General features: G+C 40.3%; 1 protein-coding gene across 8 annotated transcripts in view; it reads left to right on the top strand.

Annotated features, from left to right (window-relative positions):
- The window catches only part of atp8a1 (ATPase phospholipid transporting 8A1), a 108,576-nt gene that overhangs the window by 62,036 nt on the left and 27,692 nt on the right, over positions 1-18,848 (top strand). For all 8 annotated transcript variants that reach the window (XM_067599780.1, XM_067599778.1, XM_067599779.1 and 5 more), the window contains 6 exons: positions 11-150; positions 2,120-2,258; positions 5,325-5,389; positions 9,652-9,824; positions 11,709-11,892; positions 14,087-14,197. In XM_067599780.1, the coding sequence (XP_067455881.1) occupies positions 11-150; positions 2,120-2,258; positions 5,325-5,389; positions 9,652-9,824; positions 11,709-11,892; positions 14,087-14,197 (812 nt within the window). The remainder of the gene's footprint in view (positions 1-10; positions 151-2,119; positions 2,259-5,324; positions 5,390-9,651; positions 9,825-11,708; positions 11,893-14,086; positions 14,198-18,848) is intronic.

Raw genomic sequence — 18,848 nt, 5'->3', positions numbered from 1 at the left:
TCTCATCCAGGGCTGCGCACTCTGTGCTTTGCGGTGGCAGACATCAGTGAGTCGTCCTATCAGCACTGGCTGGAGATCCACCACAGAGCCTGCACTTCCCTGCAGAACAGAGCCCTCAAACTGGAGGAGAGCTATGAACTGATAGAAAAGGTTTGAAAACTGAACTAGTCACCTTGTTCGCTAGTCCTGTATTTATTGACCTGTCCACATGCTGCTTTGTAGAAAAACATATGTTTGGAAGCCTTCTGTGCATCTGCAGCAAGCCCAGACTTGACTGAACTAAAGGCCTCCTGGGTAACCACTGTGGGTACTGCAATCACAACCGGAAATCTGCAGATTTCCAAATTGTGTGTGTGTGTGTGAGAGAGAGAGAGAGAGAGAGAGTGAAATCTGAGGTTTTACCAGCAGGTAGAATTGGTTTTCTGTGAGGTGGGTCTATGTGGAAGCACTAGTCAAACACAGGAAGCCACAGTCGTAAATCACCCACTTGGCATGTTCTTCATGGCTGCTCCTGGCTGCCCAAAACAAATGGAAGCAATCAATCATGAAATAAACATAAAAGCTTTCAGAGGGGAAAATGTAATGTGCCTTGCTTAATGGGCAGAGTGTGGCACTGATGCTGCCAGGGTTTGGGGTTCATTGCTCTTTGGGGCCACTTATACTTGAAAACACACACAGTAAAGCCACATGGTGGCACAGTGGAGTCACAGTGAAATTTTAAAGACAGACGTTTCAACACTGTGGGTAATCAGTCATCTGTAGCTACTCTTTCACATCATCTCTCAAATAAATTGATTACTTAATGCAGATGGATATAAGAAAATTATGAAATTTTATCTAACCTTAATTCAGCCTTCAGTTTTACTCTGTTTTTAAATGTTTATTGCATCCAAATGATGAGTATTTGATGTACTTATTTGCAACCTATAACACAAATTATTATCTTCAGTCATTATATGTTAAATTTCCATTACTTTTACATGACTATGCTTTAGAAAGTAAAGCACATGATGGCTGAATCACCCTTTTATAGTGAGTCATGTTTTATAGTCCTGCAAAAATATAAAGTAAGTTGCTCGGGTTGTTCATGAAAAAGTTTCCCAACTTCTTATCTAATTGGCTTATGCTGACTTTGAATATTTCCTGGATTACTGACTCTTAATATCATTTAACTGCCAGTTACTAGACAGAATATTCCAGGAAAACCATCAGGAGGTCAGTGTTAAATGCAGCCAATAGAAACTGCCAGCTTTGTGGTCTCCCACACTGTGGCCCCTGTTTGCAAACTTATAACTCCTCTTCCTGCACAATATGAGCAGATAAGAGGGCTACTGTCTCTCCACATTAGCTGTGAACTCTCTCACTGCTGCATTGACATTGAGACCCAACATTCATCACTCAGATTATACTTAATGGTCTACCAACACCAGACAGAGTCTACCAGCATTTGGCTAGTGACTTGTGTTATGGTCCCACCCTGGCTCGGGGGCTGAAATCCTGATCCAAGTGGTTCTTTTTTTCATTATCCACAAAGAATGCCTTTAACACCAACCACAGGAACAATTGAACAATTCACATCAAAACAGCAAATGAGGACTCGTCAGATCTAGTCATGTTCTTCCCCAGGCACAGTTTTCCGTGTTGTGTGGTTTCAAATAATCACAGCGGACAGAGCTACAGACGGACAGGCAGCAGGGCTCAGGTCACTACTTAAAGAGCTTCCCCTGCTTTTCCTCTGCTGCTGGCTCTTGTCTCCCCCTCTACCCCTGGGTCTTGTCAAATCTTTGGCCCATATGAACCCCTAACCAGCCCAAAAGAACCACCAAGTTTCCTGGGAAAAGTACCAAACAGTATTTTGTGGGTGTGCTTGTGTGAGAGAGATCGTGGTGGCAGATGCTCACACAGAGGCACAGTAACTGATCCAAAACCTCTTAAGCTCGTGGTGGTTTTTCTGGGTGATAAACAAGAGCAGCTGATGAAGGGGGAAAAAAACACGACTGAGTGAGTGACACAATCCCGGCTCGCATGTTTCTCTGACACATGATGTTTTAAAGGCCCTCATCTGTTATGGTCGCCACTTACTGACTTTTTTTCTGTCTTCTCTTCATTTCTGTTGTAGAACCTGCAGCTTCTGGGGGCCACAGCGATCGAGGACAAGCTCCAGGATAAGGTGCCTGAGACTATAGAGACTCTAATGAAGGCCGACATTAAGATCTGGATCCTGACTGGGGACAAACAGGAAACAGCCATCAACATTGGTAAGCCTCAGGGACAGAAAGATGACTAGTCTTTTGATTTTGAATATACTGTTCTATCACTAAAACTATTATTAGCAATACCAATAATAGTGAAATACTTTGCAACGATTAGTTGATAGACATAAAAGTAATTTGCCTACTATTAAGATACTCAATTAATAATTTTGAGTTATATTTTAAGAAAGAAATATCAAAGTTCTCTGGTTCCAGCTTCTGAAATGTTTAGATTTTCTGGTTTCTTCAGTCTTCTGTGTTAGTAAACTGAATATCTTTGGGTTGTGGACTGTTGGTCCGGACAAAAGAAGACATTTGAGGACATCATCTTGGCGTTTGGGAAATGGTGATCAACATTTTTCACCATCTTCTGGCATTTTATAGACCAAATGACTTGTTTGCACTTAAAGACTTGAAATGTGTGCATCATGACACAGCCCTGTTTGTGTCTTAAAGCAAATGGAAAGTCACAAGTAAGCCTGATCTTTAGTGTGATAAAGTGTTCACCAGCCTCTTATAGGTACTCCAGTCAGTCCTGTGGTCATTCTTCACCCAACAAGACAAACTATTGACAAGCAGAATGTTTTTCCGTCACACATATCTAGCAAAAGCATCTGTCACAGAATGCCAGATGATGTATGAGCACACTGCACTGATACGAAATAAATAACATGCATACGTACACAAACAGGCACCTCTCACGTAGCCGGCTCCCGTCGGGAATTTAGCCTTGCAGATGTTATCAGAAAGGTGAAGGACTGACTGTGTTGGACCAGTTCAATTCATACTCCTTTTCCTTATATGGCTCTGGCGTTATCACTCTTAGATGTGGTTAAACTGGTTCAGATTACTTAAAACAAATCAACGAATTAATACAGCCAACATGTTAACACAGAGGTCAGAAAAATAGATACTGAAAGTACCTCCGTTTGTGGCTACCTACCACTGTGGCCTGACTGAATCAGCCCTTTGTGCCCGCTGTGCCCAGATGTGAGAGGGCTCTACAGCAGCAAAGCTCACTGGAAGTATTTTTACAGGTCCACCGTTTGACTGAGTTGCTGTGTAAAATTCTCCTCTCAATATTGACTTTGTTTTTTACTATTTTCCTCACTGAAAGGCGATCCCCATTGGCAGGGTTAATGGTGCACCTTTTGCCACAATGTACTGGTGAATTTGGCTCATCACATTTAGGTTTTCCTACATTTTGAGGTGGCCTGAACCACCAAAACGGTACTCTTGGCACAACATAACATAAATCAGCAAGAATCCAGCTGAGTTTACTTAATTTAACACATTTACAACATTGAAACATGACAGGTCAGTTTGATCTGTCTTGTGTCACAGCAGAAGCTGTAAATACCGACATTGTTTCAGTGTGTTCCTAATCCTGAACTATCATGACATAATGTACAATACCTACTCTGACACCAGAGTCTGGCTGCCTGAGGAGAGAGCAATGTTTGCTCTGGGACAAGCTCCCAGTGCTGTGAGCTGTTGGTTGAGGGGAGCTATACAGTATGTACGTAATGCTCAGGACGGGTCAGAGCCAGAACTCAATGAAAGGAAAGTGCCTGCTGTTCAGCCCGTTGAGAAACTTTACCAACTCCACTGAAGGAATCGCAGATGAGAAGGCAAGCACATAAACGACACTGTGTTAATCTTAGCCACGGGGTGCATCATCCCCTTAAGCAGAGACATGAAAGGGTAAATACAGCCCAAGATCTGCCAACACAAATACTTCCTACCTACTTTACCATGCCCAATAATTAATGTCAGGTCCCCACTCTTCCTGCCTCCCAAAATCCTGGTTTGTGGTCTTCATTTTGAGTGCCTTCTGTGGCTAAAATCCATGTCCTTAATTGTTGCTCCCGTTGCAACATCTGAGATTACTGTGACATGAATGTCGTTGTTACACATTCCTCAAATCCTGTGGGAGCAGTGTTTAGTTCCGCCTGAGATGGAGAAAGGCCAGGAATTTAACTTTTTCTGGTGAAATTAAAAAAAAAAAAAAAAAAGGGCAGTTTGGCCACAGTCAAATGAGCTTAAGGTAAACACATTAAGCGGAAGGGCTGTGGCAGGAATTGACAAGGGGGAAGGGAGTAGAGACAGTGTTGAGATGGGGAGACATTTTCCACACATTGGCAAATTTTGGACGTTTGCACCTTTGCACTTAAGAAAACAATCTGCTAGACCCAGACCTCAACCCTGTTTGGTTTTGAGTCCAGCTCTGGAGGGGGAAAACTACTCATTTCCTCATGCAAGGCCCCCTCTGTGTGTACTGTGTGTGCACAATTGTGTTTGACTGTGACTGTGTGTTTTTGTGTGTTTTGTGCATAATCTTATCTCAGTTTCACTCTGAGAAAATGCCACCCATGTACATACAAAACAGGGGCTTTGTGGTAACCCCCCTAAAAGAAACTAAAATATCTTTCCAGACAGAAGCGAAGTGTTGCAACCCACAAATATTCATGCGGTTATGCCACAGATGGTAGCCTTTTTCATACAGCCATGGTATTAAACTGAAGGCTTCAGTCTTGGTTCGTGAAACATTTCTGTTTTCCCTTATGGGAAGCTCTTTATACCACCTTGCTGGTGACCCCGAGCATCTGTCCCAGCCAAGAACTGAGGAGAACGCTCCCCAGAGAGCCATGTTGGGTAACTCAGAGTTGTAACTGCCTATTAAAACAGGAAACTGACAAACCCTTGTAAACCAAACTCATTAGTCATGTCCCGAGACACTGGCTCTGAGCTGTAACATTTTAATTGGTATCTTTTTAATGTTGTATCGCTACATTTTGTAGTATGTTTGTTTGATTTTGTTTCTTCTTTTTAAGAGTTTTTGTTTCATGTATTTAATGTGTGTGTATTTAGAAAAAGCAGATAAGTTGTCACCAAGATTACAGCTAATGAGGATCTAAAAAAATAAACTACATTTTAATATAGTGAAAGGATCAGTAGAAATTTAATACATTTGCTGCCTATTCTCCTGTTTACCCATTATTCTTTTGAAATCTAATAAATTTTCTCTGTGAAATGTATAACTTCATCTTCTGTTTTTCTTTTTTACTGTAGGACATTCTTGCAAACTACTGACCAAGAACATGGGTATGCTCGTGATCAATGAGGACACACTTGATGTGAGTATTTAACATTTTGTCTGCCCACAAACTTCCTTGCATACAGATCCAACTGTCTAACCAAAACCTATAAAACTCAGAAGTTTTAGAGAATGTTTTTACCAAACTGTTGCTCTTTCTAATCTGCATATTACTCTGATTTTTTCATGGTTTAGTCACTGAGTTTAATCATAATTTAGTTTCTCCATTTCAATCCAAAAAGTAATCAAAAATGTCATTTGACTCATACATCCTAAATTCTCCACAGCACAAATGCACAATCCATTGATATTTGAATGCAGCATAATTCTCATGGCCGGACTCACTCTTAGTACTACTAATTACCACTGACTGCTGTTGTTCAACCTTTGTTGAACTCATGTTTTGCATAGTGGTTGAATGAAGCTAACTGGTACTCTCTTTATTTCCAGCATTTCCCAGTTCTTTTTTTTAAAAATCCTCTATCATTCAAAAACAACTGCTGATCTCAGTTTCATCTACAATGAAACCAGTCTCAATACATTAAATGAATACTATTTGCCATTATGGTTTTTTAGTTCTGTAAGAGATAAATGTCAATTACAGCTAACGTGATTGTCGATGTTAATCAGAAAACAGAACAGTACACTTTATTATCTGTGATTCTCATACATTTCTTGCGCTCATTACATAATTCTATATTCCTACACAGATAATCCAGTTTAAAGCTGCACATATAATAAGTTCAAACAATTACTAAGAAATATTTTAAAATATCAGGGGTGATTTTGGTACATAGTACAATCTCCTCACCAAACTTGTTTTTAAAAAAAGACTTGAAACTGAAAGGATGAGGCCACAAGGAGCCGTCCACACACACGGCGACCAAATCTGCCTTTAACATCTTTAAAGCCGGTGTCATTCTTTCTGCATCCGCGAGTATGCGAGGGTCCCCTAGGGTCCATGTGACATTAATTTCATCATCAGTGGGTGTACGCGTAGGCTCTGTGCGGACATCCACATACTTCTAATCTGTTGTGACCGCACGGCCACTATGCTCCAATCAAGAGACGCCAGTCTACTGTGCATGTGTAGAATGCGTCCTCCAATTGGACTCCAGAAAGTAATATAAACAGAACTACAACGTGTCTGTGGTCTCTGCAGCTGTCCGCTTGGGAGGATATTCAGGCCTTTAGACACCCAGCAGCGAAGTCTGTTGACCCTCCAGCAGGAGAGCCTTGTCTGTTGTTTCTGAGATGGAAAAGGGCAAGTCCCTCCACTTCCAACAGGAGAGAGGAGCCACAAATGGAGAAGAAACTCAACTGGGTTTAGTTTGTTAGACAAGAAGGGTGGATTAGTGAGAAGAAGTGGATAAAAGAGGGGAAAGCAGCAAGGGGGTTCTTTGGGGGTGATGACGGACGGCGTTCATTCTGTCAGCCAGTCGTTAAGCGTGATAAATGGAGTTGAGGTAAAAATTTGGGGTCGGTGCATTCATAAGGCACACGGACCGGTGCTTTGAAATGTCAGCTCCCATTCTCTTGTGGTTGAGCAGATGCTTACATAAGGCAGTTAGTTAAAACGCAAAGGGAGAAACCTCTCCACCAAGACTGAGGAGGCACAGTGAGCAGAGGGCCAGGCAGCAGAGTGCTCTCGTGCTGCGAAGGAGAGTAATTGGAGCATGTCTTCCCTCTTTGCTGTGTTTAGAAATAGTTATCAAAGGGAAGACAAAGTTTTAGACATCCTCTGTACTAAATCTTACTTGAGCTGAAATTCCCTCAGTGAAACTCAGTCTCCAAGGTAGGATTAGGTCATTTTGAACAGCTTTGTCTTGCAGTCAGCGTGTTTAATCATCTGGAGAGCTAACAGTGCTTATTGAGCACTAGTATATTAATCTTTACAAAGTACAGACACAGATAGATGAGGCTCATTATTCTCAGCTTTTATAGAAAATGTATGTGTTTATTTCGATTATTTTAAAAACTCGCTGAGGTGTTTTTTCAGTGAGATGGTGGTCAGAAAAATATGCGTCCATGCATCTCTAACTAAGGTGCAATATCCCCTTTTTGGGTGCCTCCTTGTCTAAGACAGATGATGACATTATGTCCATACAAATGTCCAGATTCCACATCATGAGTGTCACGTCCTGTTGGCTATATCACTCAAGAGCTATATCAACAATGGAGCTCAGTCTTTATGGGAAGCTCTTGTGGATCTCTGAATGGACATCACATACCCATTCCAAAACCAAACACTAGCTAGTCACATAGGCTAAACTGGTCATTATAGCCATAACAAAGAGGCTTTAGGACGAGACATGTAGCATTAGTGCTAAAACTCCTCAGTGCAAATTAGGGGGGGAAAAGCCTAACCACTTGAGGAAATGGTAAACTTTGCTTATCACAGTATGTGATGAATGGATTGTGCCCCAAACAGAGTGAATTCCTTCTCATGCAACTGGTGCATTAGCTTATACAAAGCATGCGCACACATATGCACATATGCATATGTCTCTTTGTTAACTGAGATGGAGAGGCTTTCTTCTTTGGCTTTGTGGTTGAATGTAGATATCTATGCCGATTCTGATACACACACACATATATACACACAGGCCTGCGTTCTGCTCACCATCTCGTGCTGTTTTACAGAGCCCATCAGGGATGGCTAAGTCCTCGCAGCTGCTTTCTGCTTGTATCCTCTTGCTTAGTTTCCCTCCTCCGTTAATCCATCATCTCTTTCTGTGTGTGTCTCTCACTCTCCTCTCGCTTTGTGAAATGTAAAGCCCCTTTCTACAAATATTTCCTTTAAGCTGGGGTTTCAGAGTTTTGTTATGCCAAGCGAACATTGCATGGTCCCCCTGGTACAATCTGACTGCTTTGACATATCGGACTTTGACACCATACCGAACCCCTCCCTCCCTCAGTCCTGTTAATGTCCAACATTTTTTAATGATTACAGCTGTTTGAGCATCTGCTTGGCACATTAGGATGTGTATGTTGCATTGTACCATTGCACTGTATCTGCCCATTTAAATCTGTCTTTCCTTCTCTTTTTTAAGTCATTTAACATTTAATCAGCACCTGCACATTTGCCGATATTACCACACCACCGTGAAGGATATTATTTAGACAACTGCACAAAGTGCTTCTGTCATATTTTTTAAAATTTGCAGCCATGTGCAGTAAAAAAAAAAAGTTTTTTACTTTTTAATGAAAATACACATGCAGTACATTTCCCTCTCACTCAGAAAATGGTTCCATACAGAAATTGGTTTTATTTCCTAATGGCTTTCCCATCTGCGAGGAAGATGATGGAATGATGAATACAATGATGATCTCACCACTCCATCTATTCAGTCCACATGCCCCCATGGCAGGACAGTTAATCCTCTTGTCATTCTCATATTTATGGTTTTTCATCATCACTCATCATTTTAGCTGTATATACTGTATAAGCAAACATGATCCATTCACAGAGCCCATCCATGTTATCACCTCATGGACGAGGCCTGAGTGTAATAAACATGTGGAATATGGATAAAACACCAAGAGCAGCTGCTCTGTAGCAGTTCGGGATTAGCAATAGGAGTGAAAAGATCTCACTCAAATATTTAATGTTAATTAGAGATGTGTAGAGATTTATTAACTTTAGTATTGTGAGTAAAAAGTATCCTCTCAATATGAATATCACTGTGGAGCCCTTTAGTGTTGCGCCACAAAATGTTTCTTGTACATCCCACCACAGTAGATAAAATATAAATCATACAGTAGAAAGCTAATAAAAACACCCAAGGGCAGTTTTTCCCCTGAAAACGTATCTTAAAAAAACATAGAAACTTCTTTGGTGGTGAGATGATGTTTTGAAATGGCAGAAAAAAAAACATATGAAATCATTTTTCTAATGAGCCATTGAAATGTTGCAATTGAAGCATAGAATATATGCGTCTTATGCTCCATCATTGTAAGAGGTTCACTTAAATTTTACTTTACAAACATGAAAAAGCTGTTATTCATAGATGTTATGTGCACCTAATAAATTTTTGTAGTAATTCTTAAATTGTTTTATAGTAGTTTTGTATCTGTTAACAGATAAAAGACAAATGCTTTTAAAACAAAAACAAAAAATAAACTGCACTAAACAACATTACTGACTCATATATTAATTAATCATAATCAACTTGCACATCAGACTCTTGAAAACCATCTAACAACAGTGCATTATTCATCCATGAACTGTAATACAAAAGGTTTTATTTCTAATAACTAATTACAACAACTGACATTCATGAAATGTTTTCCATCACACAGAGAACAAGGGAAACCCTCAGCCACCACTGCGGAATGCTTGGAGATGCCCTCTACAAGGAAAACGACTTTGCTCTTATTATTGATGGGAAGACTCTCAAATATGCTCTCACATTCGGAGTGCGCCAGTACTTCCTGGACCTCGCCCTGTCCTGTAAAGCTGTCATATGCTGCAGGTAAGATTTACTCTTGAGACACAATAAAATAAGACTGAGACAATGATTCCATTGACCAACATGAAAGAATGAAAACTGTGTTCCTATTGCAACAATCCTGCTTCCTGAACCAGCTTTTGAAAAACTTTAACCAAATATGTATATAAAGATGGAAAAGGTATTCACTTTTTCTAGTTCAAAAAAAAAAAAAAAAACAAGTAAAGAAAACGAGAGACACTCAAGTAATTTTTGATATGTTGTAGTGGGCACATGTGCATTAATACTTTGGTAACAGTATTAAAATACCAAATGTAATACTGGGTTTGTTCCAGTATTGGACATTGAATCAGATGAATGCCTATTTTAATTAAAGCTGTCTATGGTTGAACTACAAAGTATTACTGTATGCTTTGCCATAAATATTTTTATGGCAGCACTTAATTAAAATGGCAACTTTCAACATCATGAAGGTCCACTGTTGACCTGCCCAGGCCACATAAATAATAGGAAGTACTTAGGTAGTCAAGCAACCATGACGGAGCCTGGGGCCAGAAGTCAGCAAACCTTTAGGTGCCACACTATGAGTCAGCGCATTACGTCAAATTTTTATTCATTTTTTCGCCCCACCTCTACTTACTTTTGCCTTGTGCACAGTCTGTGGGCACTAAGAGACAGAGGAGATGAATGAGGCCTCTTTAACCATGGAGAACATAAACATTAACACTTTCACAACTTAAGACAGATATGCAGTTTACAGCGTCATCTCTTGAGACTGCCTGTACTGTACATTACCCTCAAACCTCTGGCGCACTAAAAGGAAGCTCCTGTATGGGAGGCTACAGATCTGGCCTGTGACTGAGGGGATGAAGTCAAGTTTGAAGTCTTGTAAAGGAAGAGTTATCAGATGTGTCACAACCATCACCTAATGATTGGCTGTGTTTATTGGACCCAGTAAGAAGACTTGCAGAGTCTCTTCGGGGAGGGAGAAACAGTAGACAGAGGAAATGCATCTGTCATCTGCATTCATTTCCCAGAATATGACAAGTATTTTTTGTATGGTGTAGTCACTGCTAACTCTACTGTTGGTATAGTGCCTAAAAAAGTCAACCCCTTAGTTTTCTTGTTTTCTTGTAAAACAAAGAAAGTAGATTTAATGTGGCTTTTTTCAAACTGATCAAAAGTCAAAGTGAAAACGTTTGCATAAATATTCATCCTCTTTAAAAGGAAACACTTAAATCCTCATTTGTGCAGCCGATTAATTGCTAAAGCAGGCTGTCCTCAAAACTTTAGTGACTGTACAAGAAGGAGACTAATGAGGGAGGCCAGCAAGAGACCCATGACAACTCTGAAGAAAGTTTAGAGGCTGAGATTAGAGAGATTGTGCCTATATACCAGTTGCCTGGTTGCCTCACCAGTTGCAGATTTATGGAGATTTGTTTTCTAATCTAATTCTAAAGAAATATTACGCACAAAATGCTCCTTTTTTTATTTTTAGGGGGTTCACTAAGTATGACATGCCTATCTGCCTGCCTGCCTCAACCTATTGTTCTCCAAAGCTGTGGAAGAGCTTTGTTTTTTTTCCGAGTGCTGATCTCAAGACTTTCTTCGTGAATGAATGTTATTTTATGCACACCGCAATTATGCTGCCCAAGACTCAGAAAGTAGGAAACAGGATATCCTGGAAGATTCTGGATATTCTTTTATAATTTCATGTCTACTGTCCATCATACACCATGTCTTACATGTCCTTTATACTGCATATAACTCTATATTGCCCTCAGTATCAACATGTGTTATGAAACTCACAAGTTGTGAATATTTTGTAGCATCAGTTTTAGCAACACAACGTTCTTCACTTTAGTTGTATTTGATGATTAACACAATATTACTTGTGCTCTCTTTTAGGGTATCTCCACTTCAGAAGTCAGAGGTAGTGGAGATGGTAAAGAAACAGGTGAAGGTGATCACGCTGGCTATCGGTGATGGTGCTAACGACGTAGGGATGATACAGACAGCTCACGTCGGTGTGGGAATTTCAGGCAATGAGGGCCTGCAGGCAGCAAACTCATCTGACTACTCTATTGCACAGGTGAGCACGGTGGCAGGGACTCACACCAACATATTGATTTAAGTTTGTTGTTTATATATTAGTATGCTGAAATTGTTGAAATGCTCAAATTAGAATTTTAATGTATTTTGACACATTGTAACTTGATATCCTGCCTACAGCATGTGCCTGATGCCATCTTGGTCATTCAGACATGATCAAAGAAAATGCAGAGAAAGTGCAGATCCTATTAGATGATTGATTAGCTGCTGAACTGCTGATAATATCATGACCAGATTAAAGTAAAACTATCTTCAAGATTTACAGACTTTTGCCTCACATAATACTGAAGACTAAAGACCTAAATAATGTAAAATCATCTCAATGTCAGCATTAGGAGTCAAGACCTGTAAAAATACTATGAATTATTATATAATTATATAGATAATTATTGTCATTTCCCACAATGGTGACACCATGCAAAATGCAAAAGTAGTAAGTACCAGAAGGACCAGATTACTAAACTGGTGCAGCGTTTAAATATGATTTGAACCTGATCAAAATACATATGCTTTGAAGCTGCAGGTGCACGTCCTCAATTCGGTTGCTACATTGACTTTTATGTAATTTCTTAGAAGTCATATTATACAAATTGTCAGTCCTGTCATTGTCTCCTCAAGTGTAATATGTGTTATTGATAGCTTGGCACATTGTTCTGAGTAACAATAGTTCTTATGTCTGCTAGGGCATTAGCTTATACAGAGGAGTAGTAACACCTGTAAAACAGGCATTTGGTGACACCCAACTCCCAAGATAACTATACAGAAACAGATTCCGGCAAAGTGCTACCTAAACACATACTTATATCCTAGTAACTAGTATGTCTGAAACTCTGTGTCGATATGTGATACTTGTAAGTAACAAAAGCTCCAAGTTCCTGTGACATGGCTCTGTTTCTACACAGCATGCTGCTCAGTACATTATGTTGCTATTACAGCCACAGGGCTTGAGAGTATGGGAAACCATTAGTTTACTAAAACACAGTACACCCTCTGTGCTTCAGTGTGCAATTACTATCCAAGAGACCTGGGTTTGTCTTAAGTGCCCCCTTCAGTCCACATGGCATGTAGAAGGTAGTGGTCTTTCAAAGACAGGTGGCCTCTTATAATCCATTTAGCTTGTGTCCCAGCCTCAAATTAAATTACACCTCCAGACTTCCACTGGTGTTTTCCATATATTGGCGTAACGGTACGTTAACTGTAATTTGCTGACTAGAAACTGAAATCAATCTTGGGAAGTTGTGCAACTTGTTCTTCTACTCACATACTGATTACATGATTTATATTAATGCTCTAAAGTATCAGATGGTCTCCTGGTTGTTGTAGCTAGTTTCTAAGATGTGCTACTTGAATGCTCAGATTTATCTGTTGAAGCAAGTGGAGAGTGAAGAGACTTTGGGCCAAGGCACCTCTGCTGTCCATCTGTCATCAGCTCAGGTCTGCGTTAACTGATGTTTGAGCCGACCATTCTAGAGGTCAGACAAACTGGGGGCCGCCACTGTGCTTTTATTTCACGGAGGAATACTGCCGTACTACTGAAAGACAAGCAGACCTTCAAATAAACAAAATAATGTCAACCCAAAAATTTGCAGTTTAATTTTCCTTTTTTTCTTGCACTCTGGTGACAGGGAAATTTTTAAGAACTTTTCCTTTTGTCAGACAAAAAGAGGATACAATGTAGATGTTTCTTATGGTTACATTTTGTGCTTTTTTTTTACTGGCAATCAAAGATGAAAGACTGGCCTCTGAGTTCTGCTTCGATGTAATCACACTTATCAGCCAGAAATTGCATTGTAATTGTAAGTTCACCACAGGCCCCATATAGTAGGATAATTATAAAGCCATTTAACTGTTATGCTGAGCCTTAGGAGACTATTTCCACCATATAAATTCCTTCATTTTCAGCAGCTCAAAGCTTGGTCTTACAAACTTTGTCCAGAAATTTCTGGAATGCTTTAGTGAGCGATTTGGCCACAATGCCCCATTAGTCCTTTATCTCTCCGCTAGGGAATGACAAAAGGCTGCTGCTTTCTTTAATCCAGAAGTTCCTGTAGCTGCTTTAGTGTTCCAGCACTGTGATTTCTGATTGTGAAGACCCATCAGACAGTGTACTGTACACAGACCTCTGCTATTCATTTATCTTGGCATTTTCCTCCATGTTCTTCCCTCCCACACAGTTCAAATACTTGAAGAATCTGCTGCTCGTCCACGGAGCCTGGAATTACAACCGTGTAGCCAAATGCATCCTGTACTGCTTCTACAAGAACATTGTCCTCTATATCATTGAGGTACGTCTCACACAGTAGCTCTCAAGACTGAGAGTCATGCAGTGAACCAGATCTGAAAGCAAAACATTGAGGTTTTTCCACACAACATGATTAGTTAAAGGCAAAGATCCCTTGTTAGAGTTTCCATGTTTGTATTTCTGTTGACTGGGGCCTCACATTGCCTGCCAGATTGTGCAGCTCCTGCCTGAAAGGTTTGAGTTTTGACATACCTGGACAGAAGATACATAAACAAACACACACAGTAATGAAGGGAATACCTGATTAACTGGACATCTGCCTTTAAGACTTCCTCGCCAGTTATTTCAGCCTTAGAATATTAACCCACACGGCTCATCTGAATCATTGTGACGTACAGCCAACTCTCTAGAAATGCTACTAGATGTAACTAATCATTCATTTAGATGTGAAAACTGGGAACAATCTCTGTTGAATCTCTATAGTTTTTTGTCAAAACTAAATTATAGACATGATAAATGCGAAGGACAGTGATTGTTATTATATCAATTGCTTTGTATCTGATGATCCAGGAATATGTGATTTACAATTGGAAATTAAGAGCAGGTAATGAATGTGCACCAAGTTCTTACTGTTAGCCACTCAGCTAGCATCTTTTTCTGTTCAGTCTGCTAGTGCGTGGTGGGTTTGATGACAAATGATAAATACCAGACCCAGCACAGATTGCAAGTTCAAAGCCATAACCAAGAATGACCAGACAGGTTAAGTGCCTTCCTATCAGCACCAACTTTATCAATGGGAGTGCTCAGATGTTTTGATCTACGGCTCATACACGGGTCTGACAGAAGTGGCAACTGTGGCCTTGCAACTTCTCGAAACTTCTTTATCAAAAGTTGCCACTGAGTGTTTTACCACACTTTGTCCCACACTACACTAAAGGAAGTTTACATCGATATACAGTGCTGTAATGTGTGCAAATTACTAGCTGCAACGATGAGTCAATAAATCGATCAATCGAAAATTAATATAGCCTTTTTTTTAAGAAAACAGACTAAAATTCTCTGTGTCCAGCTTCTAAAATGCAAATATTTTCTGGTTTCTTTAGTCTTGTATGATAGTAAACTGAATATCTTGGTTGTGGACTGTTGGGTGCAAGAAAACAAGATATTATATGTTGAATCTTGGACTTTGTGATCAGTATTTTTTACCGTCTTCTGACATTTTAAAGACCAGACGACTAATCAATTAATTGAGACACAAATCAACAGATTACTCTTTAATGAAAATAATTTGTTGCAGCTCTACATTTTACTTTTCTGTTGAAGTCTGAGGCATATTCTTGTAAGTAAAAAATGTGTTCTCCCTTGAGAGTTAAATACCAGTACAGATTATGTGCTTCCACTATGTCAACCCGTAAGAATCATGCCTGTGGAATCAACTAAAGACCTAATTTCTCTAGTAGTTTGTTAATCAGAACTTTATTGCACACAATGTAGAAAAGTCTTCACCACACTGTTTAATTTAAAAGAAAAAACAAGACAAGTGAGGACAGACACGGAGAACAGAACATAAACAAACTGAACAAAAGAAAAAAATTACATAAGTACTCTCTTTATTTAAGTTTGCCTGAGGGGTCTGATGGCTTTAGAGAGTAAGTGATTTAAACTCTTCCTCTGCCTTTGCACTGTGTAATGGGGACAATATAGAAAGTGCCACAGTACATGGTGGCAGGAAAGGATCAGCCACATGTTTTGATAGTATCATCAGCACATAACCTGTCACAGAAATATGAGCACTTTAAAATTCTCTTTTGTTCATCTTCTTTCTGTGACACTTGACCTCTGATCCTCTTTTTCATCCTCATTCTGGTTTATGTGCCGTGGAAAATCAGTAGACTACCTTTTACATTCCAGCATGTCTGCTTCTGGCTTATTGTGACCTGAAGTGAAAGAGGGTAGTCAGGTTGTTTTTCCAGGCTATTACTGCAGTTATAGCTACTGCAACTGTTTGGTCATGCTGCCTTTCTACAGATAAGGGAAAAATACCAGTTGCAAATGCAGATCCAACATAAAATTCAATTTGCAACTAATTAAATTTTCTGTCCGCAAAAACATTATGTATGACGTTTCATTCATGCCTAAATGTTGAGTTTCTTTCATTTTCATCCCTACTTTGAACTGTGTTTAATGGTCAATGTTTTCCACACACTCTGAATTTAAATCCAAAATAGGTGGCAGAACTTCTGAAGTCTACATTTAAGACCATACAAATCCCTGTCCATCATGCTAATTCTACTCTCTGCCCTTTATTGTGAATTTTAAATGGACCTCAGCACCACTATCACATCAAAAAATGGTCAGAATTCCTCTCAACATTGCTTATCCGTTCTTTCTGTGTTCAACTTGAGCTCCTCTTTGAAGCATACCAGGTCCCTTTTCAAAGCAGGTCTTTTTTACAATTGGAACATAACATCTATAGTTCTGTCTGCAGGGCGAGCTTCTTTCTAGCACACCTTTTGTTGCTCTCTGAAAACATAACTCCCCCTGCCCCTGTGCTACACTCCTTCAGGGGATTCAAGTAGATAATGGGAGATTTCTTCACTGTTTGGCTGCTTCAATATTTCAAATGTTCCTGTTTTGTAAGGCCCTGACATGGAGCACACCAGCAACCTCAGGCTATGGGTAAAAGCTGCATTTGTAGCACTAATAGGTTTACCTTTGTGCATGCATGTTTTTCTCGTCGACTCCCAGGCTACCGTGCAAGGAGAGAATCAAAGATGTTGATGGGAATTTTAACTTTTTTGTTTGCAGCACTATTGTCTGATACAGTGTGTGTTACAATTTGAATACCAGGACTGGGAGTCTATGTTTAAGCCTCTTTTCATCTACCTCTCTCTCCACTGGGTCTTTGGTTCCTTTTAAGAGACATAGAGTAGGAGGGTGAAGGATTCTGTGGCTATTGTGGAACGCCTGAATGTAAAGCATAACTTGGTCCGAGGCTCTTGCAACAGTTTTGTGATAATTCAGGATTTTCTCTGACTCACTGAGGGTTAATTGTGAGTCAGAAAGTAAGACTGTCACTCTAAAGGATGATTGACTGACAGCTGGAGCCGCTTCACAGAATAGTTGTTTCTCTTGGCTTTGCTGATGTTGTTGATTATGTTTTACAGTCCTGTTTCTAATAAGTTAGAGAACAGTTCAAGCTTGATCACATGTAATGTGTGACTTTCTCTGTGGTAGAAAAAGGCAGTTATAATTACCCAAACATTTTTTAAACAATGCGGCCCAGTGATTAACGAACTTTAAGCAGAATTCATAACTCCCACTTTGTTACAAATTACACTGTTAACTAAAGAACAGGATTGAAAAGGATTGAATTCAGTCACATTCAAGCTAAGAGACCTTTCCAAAGGAAGCCATAGCAACTTAATTCAAATGGCCGATCCAGCTGGCCACTCATGTTTGATTGACACATTGCTAGGGTGCTACAGAGGGGGCTGATGGACAAGTGGCATTTATGAGGCAATTACATGAAAGCTCATTCAGCGGAGCTCAGTGTAGTGAGAGTTGCAGAGCAAAGCTTGCCGACCAGCACGCTGAATGAAACCACAGAGGCCGTGCCTGGCATTGTAAAACAACTTGTGATTGTAGCACCACATATTTTCAGCATATTTATCAGCTCTTTCTTTATGTTCCTCTTTATTCCTTGGTTGCTTTGTGTATGAATTCCATTAGCAATTCTGCAATACTAAGCTTAAGAGTATCAGGACTCACATTGTTGGGGACAAATGTCATGCTTCCCCCACCCCTTCTAGACCCCAGCCACTTCTAGACAAGGCCTGCAGAGCTGTGGAATCAATGATTTTTGATTTGCTGATGAATATGCAAGGAGTCTTCTTATCGGCTAGCCGCTGCCCAATCCCCCTTTTCTCAGCTCCCACTTCCCTCCATCACTGTTTTTCATGATGTGCAGTGGGGGAGAGAGGCCAGCCACACCCCTCCGCTGAGTGGCACTCAATGAGGAGAAGAAAAGGGGAAGAAAAATCCTGCCTGGTACTTCCCCTAATGAGCAAATCAATGCATCTGTCCCTCAAGAGATGGGAGAGGGAAAAAGAGAAAGAGAGAGAAGCTATTGGGACCCCAAGGACCAGGCCAAAACACTCACACAGAAGCAGTTACCACATGCTATGAATAGGAGCCTTTTTTAACTTAGCACAACAATATATCAGCCCAGAGCCTCTCATTGAGCAGAGCTGTAATTAATTCAGCAGTTTGACCTACCCGCTAGCCTCTCGTTAACATTGCTCGAGCCATGCTAATGGTTGAACCTGCCTCATGGCTTGGGCTTCATCTACACATAACCCATAGCAACGGCATCTGAATGTATTTCTCAGCAAGCCAAGACCCAAAACGCCCAAAACTATTCTCACCCTGCCAGTAGATGTACTGTACACCTTGTGATTCTCATGGTTACAGAGTCACATGGTCGCAGATTTGGTTGAATATCCCACGTGAGTTTGAAAACAGGCCCCCTTATATAAAAGAAACAACATCATGGTAGAGTGCACCTGATGGAGGGGAGGGTGGGATCTGTGATGGGTGGGTGTGGCAGAGAGGGGAGGTGAGGGACAGGGTCTGGGAGGCACACACATAAACACAGTCCTCGTCTTTACGCGCCTGGCCTCTCCCCCTCGACC

This window comes from Thunnus thynnus, chromosome 9 (assembly GCF_963924715.1).
Source record: "Thunnus thynnus chromosome 9, fThuThy2.1, whole genome shotgun sequence".
NCBI lineage: Eukaryota > Metazoa > Chordata > Actinopteri > Scombriformes > Scombridae > Thunnus > Thunnus thynnus.
This window is presented reverse-complemented; position numbering and strand designations above follow the sequence as displayed.